The sequence below is a fragment of the Agelaius phoeniceus genome, chromosome 6, assembly GCF_051311805.1.
Source record: "Agelaius phoeniceus isolate bAgePho1 chromosome 6, bAgePho1.hap1, whole genome shotgun sequence".
NCBI classification, from domain to species: Eukaryota; Metazoa; Chordata; class Aves; order Passeriformes; family Icteridae; genus Agelaius; species Agelaius phoeniceus.
Genome location: NC_135270.1, coordinates 6093709 through 6110307, shown reverse-complemented (window position 1 = coordinate 6110307; position 16599 = coordinate 6093709). Strand labels below are relative to the sequence as shown.

The following is a 16599-nucleotide window of genomic DNA, read 5'->3' as shown; positions in this document are numbered from 1 at the left end:
AGAGAAATAGAACTATGAAAGATGTAGTGGGACTTATGAGGGATAATTTTAGATGATTGGTTTTAAGGTCGTTATAGCATGGTGTAGTAAAAGTTGATAAGAAACACTTATGATGTATTTTAATTAGGAAATAGTTCATCTCTGATTGTGATGGTGTGAATTATAACATTTGTATTGTTTCACCCTTCACATGAGATTGAAAATGGAATAAAAGTTTTTAAAATAGCTCTCAGTTGCCCCATCCCTGGGTCAGAAAAGGGCATAATTCCACAAGCACTCACTAGTGGCACCAGCTTAATGGGATAGCAGGAGCTAGTGGGTGAGGAGGGAGAAAAGTGAGAACTCTAAATGGATTTGCTGAGCAAAACTGAATTCCTGATTTTGACCCTTTGTTTTGATTTTCTTAGAAAACAGCTCCAGATCCTATATACTCTAGGGCAGAGAATCAGGCTTATTGTTTCTGTATGTTAGAAGCAGGAGTCTATAATTTACCTTTTATATTACTGTACAATATGCTGAGGCCACCTAACTCAATTATGCCATATTTTGCCAGGCCCATGGTTTAGGATAGGAAAATGTCCTCAGAAGCATCCTGCAGAATTTTATTACCCCACCAAACTCAAAGGGAACTTGTACAGTTCATGTCAAAGAGAAAGTGACAGTCCCTGGCTGAGCATTTCTTGTTACCTGGTTTCTGGGGTTAATTCAAGGCAGCTGGTCCCAGAATTGCAACACTTGGATTCTCACAGAACATGTGAGCACTCTCTTCAACTCCTTCAGTGCAAAGTCCATTGACTGTGGTCAAACTACCTCTAAACAAAGCTGCTGGATGCCGCACTGAAACAAATAAGTGTTCCCTTACTGTTTGTTAAGAAAGCTGTAGGGACAGGAATTTCTGCATTCTGACCAACAACAAAAACCTGGGAGGTGTCAGAAGCCATCAAAGCTGCTTTACTTAGGGAAGAGCTCTAAATCCTCATTCTCCCAGAGCTTTGAACAAGCTGCCCATTTGACCTAAGCACATAATAAAACATTGATGCTCCAGCTTTTATTCAATTATCATATCACTTACCTTCTGTTGCCACAGCAAAAATATCTGATACATAAATAATGCACAGACAAATCACACTAGCAGCCAGCACAGTTAGAAAGGAAAGGATGATGCAAACCAACATAATTTTACTTAAAAGATCTGTCTATCACATGTTCTGGGAGTCTGAGAAGGCTACAACATGTATTCCCAAGTATATAGTTTACAATTTCAAATAACACATGTAAATAAAGACTTTATTTATTCATAAAAACTAAAATGAAGGACCTTAGCTACTCCTTCAGTCCTGCTCATGGGCTCTGCTGCTTCCCTCTACCCTTTGGGCATCAGGTAGCTAAAAAAAACCCAACAAAACCAACCAAAATTAAGCACACACAAAGAAAAGAAAATGCCCAGTGGAACTTTTAAAAGCAAGAACCCGAGACATACTCAGGACAAATGAGAGAGTACAGTCCTGAAATGTTTTTTGCTGTTTTCCCTGACTCACCATTTATTTTTCTCCTTTATAAAAAGCTTGTTCTCTGTATTTAGTGCTGTATTCTTGTAAGAAACCAAATGAAAATAATTTTAATATGGTTTTCTCTTCTTTAGTTTCTAGAAATGAAACAAAGATTTGTTAGGTTATCTATGGAAAAGGCAAATAGCTAATGCAAAGCAAGAATTTTGATTGCCTAAGATACTTACCCACAAACTGCTGATAGTAGGAGCTGCTTTCCTTTTTTTAAAAAGCTATGTGCATTCAGCTTCTTTTTTTTTTTTTTTTTTTTTGGAAAAAGAAAAAAACCAAAACTTCAGAAATTGAAAGCTGTATCTGAAACTCAGCATTGAAATCTTCAGGATTGCAACCGGACATTCTCTGCCTACCTGCTTCCCAAAGTATTTTTTTGAGAAAACAACAATCAATTGCATGGGAAAATGACTCATTTTATATTCATCTTGGTTTGGGAAGAAGCTTATACAGAGGGCCATTAAAAAAAAAAAAAATTCCAGCCTCCAGAACCTCCTTTTTCTGCAACCAAGGTGCTCAGAGAAGGGCTGCTGTGGGTCTTGTGGACAATATCCACAGCATGGGATGGGGTTCAGCCCTCTGTGTGAGGGAAAAACAGTGCTAATGATATCCAGGGTAACTCCTTGTGGCTGGGGGGCAAAAATCCCAAAACTCTGTGAGCACCTTTTCTTCTAAGGCACACAGAGATGACATTCTAGTCCATCAAGAAAGAGAACAAATGAAAAGACTGAAGTTCAGGTGAACCCCACCTGAATCACAGCAGCAGATTCTCTCTTGCCCCAACAGTCTGGCTCCTCACTCACCACAGCAGTGGAAGATCTGGCAGCTGTATTGTAAACATTAATTCAGAACATTTAGAACCCAGAATTAAAAAATCCAGAACTAAAATTTCCCAGAAATAAAAAATCCAGATCAACCAGACATGCTCAGTTCAGGCAACATAATGGAAAAAAAAAACCAAACCCAACTGTAGAACTGCATTTCTTCATGTTGCAAGCAGAAAATATAGGAAAAATTCCAAAGTGCCAATTTGTTTCCAACAATCTTAACTTTTCAAGACTTATTGTTTTAATAACAAATGACTAAGCATTATAAGGTTTTTGTTTAAAAAGTGTTTTCACTTTAATGGGTTTAGTTAATAACATCATGAATGGTACAAAACTGTCCTTTTTCACATTTCCATACATTGTATTATGGACCACCTGAAAACCTGGACTAAGAATGCATAGTGTCTCTTAATTAGCCCTAGCTTCATTTTTGCCATATGTAGAACAGATATGCAGAAAAACATGCATTTATTACCAATGACATGTTAATATTAGCTTAAATAATAAAATATGGCAGAATGTGCACTGTGAAATGCACAGGTTCATAATAGGGTAAGAGAGACCAAATGTCAAGTGCTGGCAACAAAATAAGAAATGGTTGGTGACACACTGACATTTTGTGACCATAGTATTAGCTTTCCTGCTTTAACATTGTTTTAAATAGTAGTAAATATTTAAATAATATTTAAAATATATTTCCTATGGGAATCATTTACTTGGAAGACAGCCTGTAAGATCTGACTTTTTAAAAAGTAGTATTTCATTTTGACAATATACGAATACATTACATGCCACAGAACCTCCAAGACCCTGAAGTCCTTAGCTGTTCTCAGAAACAATTTCTCAATCCAATTTGTGTCTGATTTTTTCCTAGCAAAACTTTGGGAGTAGCATCTCAAAGCAAACCTGCCTTTAAGAGCAATGCTGTATTTGAATAAAATCAAACCCAGTGTAAATTGGGATGCTACACTAAAGGAAAGAATAGTGGAATTAAAAGCCAAATAACTGATTATGCAATTTGTTTCATTCCTATTCTGCTAATTCATAGTCTAAGGAGGGCTTTGTTCCTTCCCAGTGCATCTTCTCTTGCAGTCAAATCAGTGCTCAATTTCCACTGTCATATTAAAGGATGAAGACCTCACTGTTACTCCAAGGGGAAAAAATCTGAGGTGTGGGTGCAGACTTCATTATCTAAAATGCAACAAAACAAAGGATTTGTGCAAAAAAAGGTAATTTGTACATTGACTTTTTCATTAAGTTTGCTTCAGTATAAAAAAAACTGGTCAATCCTACTAACAAAGCTTTGCTTTGATTTATGACCCTTCAACACACTCAAGAGTTTCATGTTTTTACTTATTCTGGTTTGGTAAATTAACAATCCAGCCACCATTTCTGCACCCCAAGACAAAGATGGAAGCTCCGTTATATTAATCTTTAATAGTCTGGGGCAGTTAATTTTATTCAAGACAAGTTTTTCCTGTCTTCTACAGGCACAGTGCTTGTAGTGGCCCAGTGCTTGTTTAACTGGCCTTGGGAACAAAACAGCCAAAAATAAGCCAGGTCACTTTCTATGGCAGTGCAGAGCATCCTGGCCCCCCACCAACTTTTTTTTTTAATGGTTGTTGCTAAAGTTACTTCCTTTTTAAACAGGGACAAGCTACTCCAAAAGCCTCTCATTTCTTTTTTTTTTTTTTTTTTTAGCTTCTAAGGACTGAAAGCAGCTTTCTAAAGCTACTTTGAGATTAGAAAATCCAGAGTAAGTACACAGTAGTGGTAATCTTCTAGAAAGCACAGAGAACTCTCTCAACTCACTACTTCATTAGGAAGGGGTGTGAGAGAGACAAAGTCTCTTTACTACACCATCAAGGAGGTGATTCCATTGTTCCCTCAGTCTGTATCCTCATGATTTTTAAAAGCACAGACAAGGAATTTCCAAACTGTAATGTGACCACAGAACTCTGCCTGGCCAAGTAACTCCCTGTCATCAACCTGCAGGCACTGCCAGCCATCCCAGTAAGGGATGGAAATTTGGGAATGCCCACTCGTGATTGAAGAGTGTACCAGCACGTTTCTACTGCAGTGTGCACATTTACATTAAAATCATTTTATCTGATTGCTGCCAAGGCTGGTAACTCTGCTGTTTGGTTTCACCCTCTAAACTCACAGGACTGAAACCACAGAAATTCCTTAATCCCACGGCTACCCCTCTGTTCACTGTGGGAATTAATTAGCTCCATGATTGCTCTAACAATCTGCACATTCTGCCTCACCCCAAACCCACCTCCTCTCCTTGATATTTGCAGACACAGCAGTAACACAATGTGTCATTAGCACGACAGTGACCTCCCTTTTTAAAGCTAAACCACCAGGAAGAGGCTTTAAAAAAGGCATGGGCACATACCCATTTCTGTTCATCGTAGTCTGCACACAAATTGTAAAGGAGAATTATTGCTTTTTAAGGATGAAAAGCTTTGGAAATATGGTAAACATCCTACAAGGCTCTAAATCTAATCAGCTAAAATTCTGTACATACTTTAATATTCAAACCTCTATTTGCTTACTCAAGATCAAATAATTTCATTTTCACATCTATTCATTAAACTCTTTATAGTTCTACGGTCTAATGAATATTTAACAACTAAATAGGACGAAAACATGGGGGAAAGGTCACATGGCAATGAACATTACTTCATTTGGCCAATGAATAGTGAACCCTGCTCTCTTGGCTGAAATTAAGGCACTAAGTGGCAGTAAAAGGATAAAGGAATGAAGGTTTTTCTGACATTTTCTGAAAAAAGACCAACATGACTTTTTTTTTTTAGGACGCCAGTAGAGTACATCTCCATTCTGAATGACTCAGTAAGGCATTCTATTGGCAAATTTAAAGAAAATGTTCTCCTGATCAGAGCCCATTACATTCATTGTCTGAGTGTGACTAGTGGCACTACTAAGTGTTAACAACCTGGAGGGGGGAGAAAAGCTACAAAGATGTCTGAGGACTTGAAAGGCACCAAAAAGAGAACAGCTCTGCAACTGCCAGTTCTACAAACAATTATGTAAGCTGTGTTTAACACTGCATATAGTCTATTTTCAATCAACAATCTTTGTTGACCAAGATAAAGTGTAGTAGCTCTTCATTTAAACTCTCAGTTAATCAAGTGCTAGTTTAGTAAGAAATTTATTTTCACATACCAGAAAATAATTGCAGTGTCTAACACAACTACACTTAAAGCAAAACTAGTCTAGTATGCATTATGCATTATTCTGGTTAACACTGAAGCAAACCTGTATAAACAAAAGGGTTACCTCGAGATACATAGTTTACAATATAAAATCAACATATAAATGAATAGGATTTACTGAAAACAATGGAAAGTGTATTACAAAGATACATGTAACAATTTTAACCACAATATTTCCTCTGTGAAAAATACAACTATTAGTGAGATAAAATGTACAATTGATTTTTTTTTCCAAAAGAAAAAAAAAACCACAGTATAAAGGAAAATATTTTTTTCTTCAAAACAGGGAAAATAGTTAAGGTCATTGTCTTTCATTACAATATAATTTGACACAAAAGCAGTCATAGGATTGCACCAACTCCATGTTCGGTCTCCCAAACATGACAATAGTAAAAGGAGTCCATAAAGCATAATGAAATTTCTGGATTTCATGATGGCAACATACGTATGCAGAAACTGATGTCACTCCAGCTCTGTTCACAAAATGTACAAAAATCTAAATTTGGTGGCCAGACATGTAAAAATTAGTTCGCCCCAACGCTGACTTTTCTCTCACTTAGTCAGGGATGGAAAAATCTGTAGTATTTTAAGTGTTGTTATCTGTTGAGCAATAAAAAAGAAAAAAAAGTATATGTAGTGCATGCTTCATCACTTGTCAAAAACATTTCTGAAAATAAAACTAAGTTATCCAATAGTTTACAAAATTGAAAATAACTCTTCAGGTTAAAAATGTGGTTAGGTTTATGTTTAGTTCCATCTCCAAAGGACAGATTTCCTTGGCAGCATCACTTTTCCTTAGCACGAGCCAAGGCACAGAGTTCCATAAAGAGAAATAAAAATGGCTATGAACAAGAATGCAGTCTGGCATTGTGAAAGAAATCAGAGCCTCTCTCTGAGCTTTCTGTTCCATCAGGTTAGTGCCGTAGAAAAATCTGGGATTTGGGACACATTTCTGTTAGGAGCATTTCTGCTGGACACGATTCAAGAGTTCACCAAACTTTTCAAAAAGATCCTCCACCCATTTTATGTTTTTCATGCACAGCTGCACGATCTCTTCCTGGCCTAGATCTGCACTCGTCTTCTGAACAGAAGAAATCTATTTTAAAAAGAGAAGGAGGGGGAGAGAGATGCACACACACATTAGGCTGCCAGAATTGGAGAATTTTCATTTTTATAAAAGTCTGCAGTTAAATATCAACCTTCTCTGCCAGAAAATCTTTGAATTTTAAAAACAAGGGTAATGCCCCCCAAAATGCATTTCTTAACAACTAAGCCAGAGCTCAACTCTTGTACTTCTGCTACCTGAAATATTTCCAGCAAGGATTTGCAGAAGGCAAAGGCACGGCATTCTAAGACCAAAAAAATCCTTTTAGATCCAAGGAGTTAAATACACTGACAACATTTGTTTTGTTTATTTTAGATAGCAGTGAAGAACACGTCAGGGAATCCCACAAACCTTGCAAGCCTCACATCTGAATGTTCTAAGCAGCAGCTCCCATTAGGGGCAACCCATGTGGTCAGTGAAGCCTTTGCTTGCCGTAAAGAATTAATTAAAATAGGAGGCCTCAATCCATACTCATTTACCAAGAATAACCTCTCAAGCTGGACTCAATTCCCTCAATGAATGCAAAAAATGAGAGCAATACTTACCTCTTCTTTACATGTTAGATATATGTGATATTTGTAATGATGGAGTGAGTGATACAAAGAATACAACTGTATTTTTTCTGGATCTACTGTAAACTCCTGCAAAAAGAACAATTATTTTAGGAAAATTCATGTTATTTACTAGGAGACATGACAGACATTTTCTTCTGTAAACCATTTTTTTCAGCAATTCAGAAATTGAGTGCTTGATTCAAATCACGATTGTGACATACCTGGCAAACTGTGATTCCCTTATATCTTAATTATCTCCTATCTCCACTTCCCATGTTGTTTTATCAAAACCAGGTGTGAGAATGCTTTCAGTCATCCTGAATGCACTGCAAACCCAAAATGGGTAAGACACACCCTTCTCAAGAAGTACTCCAAGAACTACCAAAGTTTAACCATTATTCTACCAGATTGATGGCTATCATTGCAGAAGACATAGACTTTGTGCATGAGAAAGCTGATTTAGGTGCTTACCTAAAAATTAGGTTAATTTGGCCAGAAATATGAGTGTGAGCTATATGTACAGGTCATTTGTCAAGCCACTATATAGTCCAGGGAGTTGAAGCTAAGCAAACCAAATCTAGTTAGTGCTCCCCAGGAATTCTATGGAAATAAACAATATGTTCTTCTCAAATTTTTTCCATGTTGTTTTTTATTTTTTTTAATTTAAGATACACAGCTTCATTCCACCACTGAAAATGAAGACTGGAACAAGATAGAGCTCAATTTTTAAGAAGTGTTATCTGATCTCAGATTTTACAGGGTTAACACTATTTTTATTAAATTTTTGATCTAGAAGTCATTGTATCATTTATTTTGCAGCAAGTGTAAGAAACTGTTATATGATTATTATATATGTTATTATTATAGTATGACTTATTATTATGATCTACAGCAGCAATGGTGAAGGCAAACTGTTGCCCAGGAAGCTGACAAACCATGTTTCACATCTAAGTTATAATAATGATTTAATGTACTCCTTTAAATGTTGGATTTTAACATTCCCTTGTTACAGAATAAGCCCCTCTCTCAAAGATTTTATATTTTAATCAACCAACCAAAGCAGCTAACATATGAAGCAGTGTTTTATATAAACATGGTTATCACAGCACAAGTCAGATGGTGGCAGCAACAAACCCTGTGAACACTCACCTGTGCTGATTTAGTGGTTGATTTAGAAGTCCTCAGTGTTTTCTTGTTGTAAGCTTTACCATTCATTTTGATCTTAGACACAGATGTCCCTCCACACTTTGTCTTGGAATCCCGAGTGACCACTGTCAGTTCAGGAAAGTTTTCCAAAGCATTCTTCAACAGAGCACATAAAGACAAAGGATTATGAAAAAATCAAGAATGGTCACATTGGTGATAAATGGCCTTCTTTGAAAAGATTAGAGTGCAGCCTATTAGGAAAAAATTTATTCTTCCACAAAGACGTGATAAAGTGTCTTTATCAGATTATACAACCAAATCTGGTTGGAAAGCATGACCACCTGCTCCTGACTACTGGAATTTTTCAAGACCAGCAGATCCTTTCACTGTACATCAGAGTAACATCTGTGATCCTCTCACTAGAAAGAGAGGGGGAAAAAAAGCTTCACAGGGCAATTTTAAACTTCTAAATTACTTTCCATTCCATTTCTACCCAAGAATTTCTAAGGCTAAGTTACTTGAAGATCTCTAAGTATTTCATGCATAGTCAGGCACGTGGGCATTGGATGCCTAAATATCTTCATAGGTTTTGTCCCAGATTTTGCAAATTACAAACTAATTGCATATCATCAGATCTGTAAGGCAGAAAAGCTTATGCATAGTGAAGTAGAAGGCAGGTTCAAAAAAGTACAAGTTGAAGACATTTTAACTCATGAGAGTGAACTGCATTTCTGTCAGCTTCAATTCTACATTATTTGCATGAGTAAATTTGAATCCAATTTTGTTGAACAAATACAGCATTATGTTAGCAGCTGCTTTGAAATAGTCCTGCTATGCTACATAATCTGGCCCTGAAAAATATGTTTCACATTAAATAAACATCTTTGTATTATACTCCACTGTGAGGCAGAAAGACACACATGTGGAAAAATGAATCAATGCAGCTTAAGGACCTTACTGGGACTATTGGGTTAAAATATCAAGTTGACTCCATTTTTATATTTTCTTTTAATAAACAGTGCCTAACTACAACAACCTCCCCTGCCTATAATTTATTAGCTCTTTATCTATATCAGCCATTTTTTACTTTATTAAGCAAACCTCTCAGTAAACAGCTATTAAATCTCCTGCACAGTGGTAGCAGGAACCTTGACCAGCCAATCTGTGCATATCCAGTCTTCTTTGCAATACTTCCAAAGTGGAACAACTTACACAGGTTTGAATTATTTAGTTTTGCTATCCACTAAAATTGCCTTCCTCAAGGCTGATTTGGAGTGTCAAGGGGCTCTGGCCACTTCTGGAGAATTCCTAAGAACCAGAACAGTTCCATGGCCACACCACTGACGTACACCAGACAAATGTGAACTGAAATGAAGAATTAAATACTAGTGATTACTGCATCTTTTGGATGATCATCCCCAAATGTTCTCCAAATGCCACATCATTATTTTCAAATGAAGTTTACATATATCAGCTGAGATGCTTCACTTACTGATCTTCAACTAAAGCAACAATTATATTTCATAATTTTGTTTGTAACAACTATTGCCCAAATGATGCAATGAACTGCCAGAACTACAAAAAATGTTACAGGCAAAACTCCCAAACACTGACTGCTAACTTCAGTGTCTGCTTTGGTTTGTAACACAGTGCTAACATATTCCATATTAACTGTATCCAGTGGAAAAACAGCATTAAATTCATCCATGCCTATCAATGCAAAACAGTAAAAACATTCAAACTGAATGGTATTAGTGAATGACAAATGAGGTGGAACAGAAACCCTCTGTATCTTAAAGAGCATCAGACACATTTTCCTAACCAACACAAGCACTTATGATGACAAGTAGGCATTTCATTTTTATCCAAGACATCGATCCAAGGATGGCACACGTTGGCACTATCACATCAGAAGAAAAACAGAAAAGGTTTTCTGTCCTGCAGATGACATCACAAGCAGATCCTTTCCTTACATCCATTAACTCCATTAATATCTTGCAGATGATATGATGGAATAGTCTGAAGTTAACTTCAGAGATATGATACATAATCTGCTGCTAAGTGAACACACAGCAAAGGTATTGTATTCACTATGAACTCCAGCTTAATTACATGTTGGAATTCATGTTGGTATTACAGAGAATTATAGTAGCTTTTCCCCCTTAAACTGGGAAAAAAAATCAAGTGTGACTACCTCTCACTTTTTGTGTACTGTGAATATAACTGAAATTCTATAAATTTGTATGTTCCCTTAACTGGTCTATCTTCTCTGCACAGACAGATCAAAAAGAGGTATCTATATTAATAACTATTAACAAAAAATTCTTACCATGACAAAAAACCAAGAAACGGAGGGTTAACACATGCTACCTCTCTGAGGCTCTGTGCATTTGAAATTACACAGCCCTCCCCAGGCCTTTTTACTGTAAGGAGGAAACCACAAGCAATTCTGTTCAAGGAGGTACAAATTGTTCAGCTGTTGGGAAAACATCATAACTAACATAAAAAAGTTCAAGAATCATGTGAATTGCAGCTGTTTCTCTGGTTGATGGTGGTCTCCTCCCTGAAACAAAGCCTCCTTATGTACCACAGAATTTACCAGCCATGGAATGGGGGAAAAGGTTTCATGATGGAAAAGAGCAGAACTTTCAAGTCTGTTATTATCTCCCTCCTCACCTAGCTGTCAGATATGAACTCACAGCAGTATAAAGAACAGCACTCATTCTCCAAGTGTCTCTGTGCTGTGGGACAGTACAGAGGAAAGGGGGATAGGGAAAGTGAGGCAAAGAACAAGTTTGGTGATGGTGTTCATAGTCAGGCCTGCTTTCCTGTTGTTGGCCTCAAAACTGTTACAAGAACAAATCATCAGTCTGATTACAGACACTGACAAAAGGATGCTTTATTCCCAAGCAGCAGGACAAGAGAAAATGGGATATTTAGAGTGGATATTACAGAAGATTTCCTCATCAGGAGGCTTCTGAAGTACTAGAACAGGCTGCCCAGGGAAGTGGTGGAATCACCATCCCTGGAGGTCTCTGAAACACGTGCAGCAGATGTGGTGGCTGCACGTGTTTCAGAGACTTCCAGGTCTCTGGAGGTTTAGTGGTGGACTTGGCAGTGCTGGAATTGATCTTTTCTAACCTACATGAGTGAAAATCACCTTCCTGCACTTGCAAACTCTGCATTGCTGCTTGGAGGGTGGGTGGGAACAGTGGGAAGCACAGTGATTATCCTCCTGTTTACCTTCTCTCTACTGAGATGGTACGGCTTCTCTCTTCCCTGGCCACATCCAGACCTGTTTTTTTATTACCACGCCAAAGCTGCTGTAATATGGGCTTGTTATCCACACTTTTCTCAACCTTCCATGCTGAAGATACATGAAAGAGCACACAAATGAGTTGTTCTTGCATCCCTCTGTCCCGGTTTTAAACTCCTCTGATCATGTTCTCTACTTCAAAGAGGTTCAGACATCTGCTCCACAGCATAGCTATTTCATGTAAAAGGTTTTTTTTAGGCAATACAATCACTTAACCAAAAGCTCTAGAAGGACAGGAAACAGATTTTCTTTTGGCAAACTCGAAAAGCTTAAAGGAAAAAAATGCTTGAGAATGAACCAGAAAGCATGGGGAGTAAAACTAGAATGTCACCTTTGCAGTATGAAACTCCTCCATCCCAAAATGTTCTCCAAATGCCACATACAAGCACTAAATTTATAACTGCTGCTCCAAATGAGGTTTAAGCTGTGCCTGCATGGTATGAATTCAGTGATTTACCCAAAGCACCACTTTTAAAAGCCTAGAATTTGAAAGAGAGTACCTTGAAAGCGTGATCCAAGCGCAATTTGGACAGCAGCCTTTTCCTGTTGTCATTCAGCATTCCATCAATCTTTCTCATGTGAGGCAAAAGCAGCTCATCTAAAAGACACATCAAAAACCCACAGCAGTTGATTATTAAGAGATGCACAATAATGAGATTCATATTCATTCTATACTTTGACCCATTAATATACAATGTGAGAAGTAAAAAATAAAGCAATTGGCACATAATCTAATTTCAAATGTGAGAGAAAAATCTTTTTTTTTTTAATCAGCCCACTAAGCTGGTGTAGATAGTATGAAGTTTAATTGCTGACTGCAATCCTGCTCCTTCTCTGAGTTTCCTTTGCTGCAAGGATAAATTCAGATAGAGCAATACAGAGTATAAATATTAGAGACAATTTTACACCAATTCCTAGATAATCCTCTTCTGTGCAATACAGCTGGCAGTTTTATGAAGACAAGTAGGTGGTTTTGACATTTGTTATTCCATTTTACAAGAAATGGTCCTGCTGGCATTTATAACAAAAAAAAAAAATTGAGGAAAGTGCTTACTGATGAAAGTTATCTGATAAACCACTGTGAATTGAACAATATACAGCTGAACACAGGCATGTGGCCAGGAATAAAAATTTACAGCTCAGTATGGAGCATTTTATAAATAAAGTCAATTACTTTGATTTTAGTGGGACTACTGACATAATGCAGGGGTCTGAAATCTTGAGATAAGTGTGCACTGATGCACACTCAAATCAAGAGAGGCAGGAGAGGAGAGGCTAGAAAAGATTTTTTTAAACATAGGCAAACAGAATATAGTACAAAACAACAGCTTGCAACTAAATAATACATGAAAGGATTTATCTTTTGGAACTTTTATCTTTGAACATGAGTGTTTTACTAAATTTTGAGAAATAGGAGTTTTGACTTGTACCCTGGAGTCTACTAGGATAAACAAATCCAAATGTTTTGTCTTCAAAGAAAAAGTATGCATAATATCATTTTCTTTGATCAGAATTTCAAGATTTCAGAGTTTAAAAAGCTGAATTTTTAATAGTAGGAGGAATCATATCTACTTATAGTTATATGCCTATTTCTTCATAAGAAAGCAAACAGACTTGAAACTCTGATTTTAAATAAATCTTTGCTAAGGTTTGAAGTACAGTAACTGTAGGAACAAATAGCTCAATTCTGACATTCACAGCAAAATTCTAATGCAGCAAAGAAGATAAAACAATATTTCCAAGTTACTTTGACTGTTTAAAGAGATAATGCAAAAATATATATATATATATACCCATAACATGTGTAGATTCTTGAGTTGAGGTTGTGTAACTCGAATTTTGTTATGTTTGTGGGGTTTTTTTAAAGAACACTTGCTTTATTGATTAATAACCTTAAGATCTAGTAAGAACACACAAGTGTTAAACATACTGTACCATTGCTCTTTTCCAAGGCTTGCATTGTGTCTGGATCCAAGGCAATGCTCACAAGCAACTCCATGTAGCTCTTGAAAGTCTCTTTCATAGCTCTTGTATTCAAAAAACGAGTAACAAGTGGAGCTGGAGGTACAACCTCTGAAAAGTCAACAGCAAAGAATGATTTTTTCCCCTTCAATATCCTAAAAACACTTGTGTTTTTCAAAACTGAAGGTTTCTCTCTTAAAACAAAAGTGACCCCTACTGGTACCCCAAGAGATGAAAATTCAGTGCAGTCTACTGCAATAAACTACTTACACATCAAAAACAGGGGCAGACACCAAATATGGTAAAAATGGTTCCATTTTTAACTATCAGTATTTAGATTATATTTTAAGGAATTAAAACATTTTCCTATTAGTGTAGATGAAAGTTCAGAGAAACAGGATAATTTATAACTTCAGTCAAGTGAAGTACCCTAAGTGCCCTAATTTTCACATCAAGGCAAGTACCACCCAAAATTGCAAAATTTGAAATCATCCAAAGGAAAAAGAATTTTTGAGTACTAATGATGTCACCTAGGAGCCTGCATACCATTGAAACAATCACACCTCATTTTTAAACTCACAAAAAAAAAAGGTAAAAAAAATTTATCAGTGAAGAGATATAGGCATACCTATGCTTCCTCTGAGGAAGCTTTTATGTTTTCATAGATAGCAATTTTAACATGCACATCAGAACTAGGAAGCATTCTGCAGCTTTTTATAGGCTCCATGTCTGATACCAGGGTTTTGCAGTGATTCAGACAGCAAGGCTGTTAAACTCCCTCAGGGATGACCATAATCACACCAGGTTACTTGAGGTCTTAAATATGGAGAGTGTCACTTGGGCAAGTTTGCTTGAAAATTATTTCAAAGGTGCTGTCCTCACAGAGGCAGTGTGCCAGTACACCAGTGAGAGTGTATCTATATTTAAAAGTCACCAGGATGCTTTAGAAATGCAGCAATAATAAAGAATGAGCAATCCACAGCTTTGTTTCAAACACACAAGAAATAGAAGCCTGCAAAATGCACTGTAAATCTGCTAGCACAGGTAACCCCTATAAACACTGGAAACTTCAGAAATCCCTTTTTCTTCTGGAGAGCTCCTGCAAACATTGCATCTCAATGTTCTATCGATGTCTTAATAGCAAATCTGCTCAGCAGGCTACATTTGAACAGCTGGCATTCAGACAAGCAACGGAGCAGCCAAAAACTCAACTGCTTTTTCCCCTTGGTTCTGAAAAAACAGCAGCATCTGAATTCTGCCCACTTCTGAATGCAAGCAAACACTACAGGAATGTTATTTTAGACATGACGTTCAGTTGCAAAGGAAAACTAATGAAGAATCCCATTCTTAAGATTAATTCAAAAACCAAATTGGTTTCTCCTACAATTGTACCCATTACAGACAGCAAATGGTAAAATACGTACTCATGTAGATAAACTACATTTGAAATAAATTCAGTTGTACACATTTGCTTAAACACAAACAGCAACTGAAAAGTTTTAAGAAACTCATTTTTCACGGCACTGTTGGATTTTATATTTTCTTTCTGAGGCTTGTACAGATATATGTGCAAGATCAAACAATGTAATTTTATAATACTCTTCTCAGTTCAGTTCAAAAGGGCGTGGGTGCCAGCAATGGTATCTTACTCACCATCTTCTTCACTCTGGGCCTCAGGTGAAGAATCAGACTGGGAAGATGAAAATTCTTCTTTCCACTTTTTCCTTTTCTTTGGTGGTGGTTCAGCCTTTACCTTTGGCTGTTTAGCTTTGGGTTTCACAGAAGAGACTTTTGCTGCTGCTGGTTTTGGTGTTGGTGGATCAGGGGGTTTGATGTTGCTATTACTAGGTTTGCAGTGAATAGTTCTGCAATATTATGAGGAGAATGTTTATGAATATAATTACCACACAAGTTTTGGCAGTAATAAAATAGCTATAATCTTACTTAACCAGCATATACTCCCCACTGATGATATACACTTACTTCACTGTAACTGGGTATTAGGTTGTACCCATTTGATATACTACTATATTTCTGAAATAATACTTGACCAAACAATGCCTTTCTCCCACCCCTCAGAACAGGAAACAAACAGGAATGTTAATATCAGAAACACAAAGTTCTGTACTTTAGGACTGATAACACAATACAGTTATGAGAGCATGGCAGGGAATACAATCTTGGGAAGTGTTAAGAGTTTTGTCAGGATGGGAAAGCAGTGATATGTACAGCAGAAACATTGCCAGTAACTTCTGGAACACTGAGAATAATTCTAGACATCTGTCAGAAATGGAGATTTCAAACCAAAATGGATGGAGATAACAGACAGAAGAAGGATGAGAGCAATGGAAAGTGTGTCCCAAAGGAGGAAGCTGAAAGACCTCACTTAACGGAGCTCACTGAAACACACACAGAGGTGGGATCTGACTGATTTCTCCAGAAATACAACATGCAGTACAAACAGAAAGAAAAGCCAAAAGCAGTGTTGAGAGAACAGCAGAACCATAACAAGCTCATCACGATCATGTTTTGTTAAAAGAGGGGGTTGCTCCAGAGCACTGCAAGAACAGGTACTGGAACAGCCTTCCACAGCCCAAGAAAAAGGAGCATCAAAATGCCAGCTACTTTTAGTAGAACAGGATTATTTCACAAAATTGTTTATCTGATGGCACTGCTTTCTTTGAGAGCAAACTAGACTTAAAACTCCAGTGCTTTCCTGCATAAAGAGCACTGTCATGAACATCTGACAGGATTGTGAAGAAAGCATGGTACTTCCAGTATACCAGGACAGAATGGTCATTAAGGCAACCCAGAAAAAAACTACCTAACTAGTAAAGTCCACAGGATATGAGAAAAACAACACAAAGAAAATTAAAATCATTACACTA

General features: G+C 37.0%; 1 protein-coding gene across 1 annotated transcript in view; it reads right to left on the bottom strand.

Annotated features, from left to right (window-relative positions):
• Positions 1-2656: 2656 nt before the first annotated feature.
• Positions 2657-16599, bottom strand: part of QSER1 (glutamine and serine rich 1) — a 44244-nt gene continuing 30301 nt past the window's right edge. The window contains exons 8-13 of the mRNA XM_054635724.2: positions 15365-15576; positions 13685-13822; positions 12250-12347; positions 8437-8589; positions 7279-7374; positions 2657-6724 (exon numbers count right to left, since the gene is read on the bottom strand). Of these exons, the coding sequence (XP_054491699.2) occupies positions 6584-6724; positions 7279-7374; positions 8437-8589; positions 12250-12347; positions 13685-13822; positions 15365-15576 (838 nt within the window). The 3' untranslated portion in view covers positions 2657-6583. The remainder of the gene's footprint in view (positions 6725-7278; positions 7375-8436; positions 8590-12249; positions 12348-13684; positions 13823-15364; positions 15577-16599) is intronic.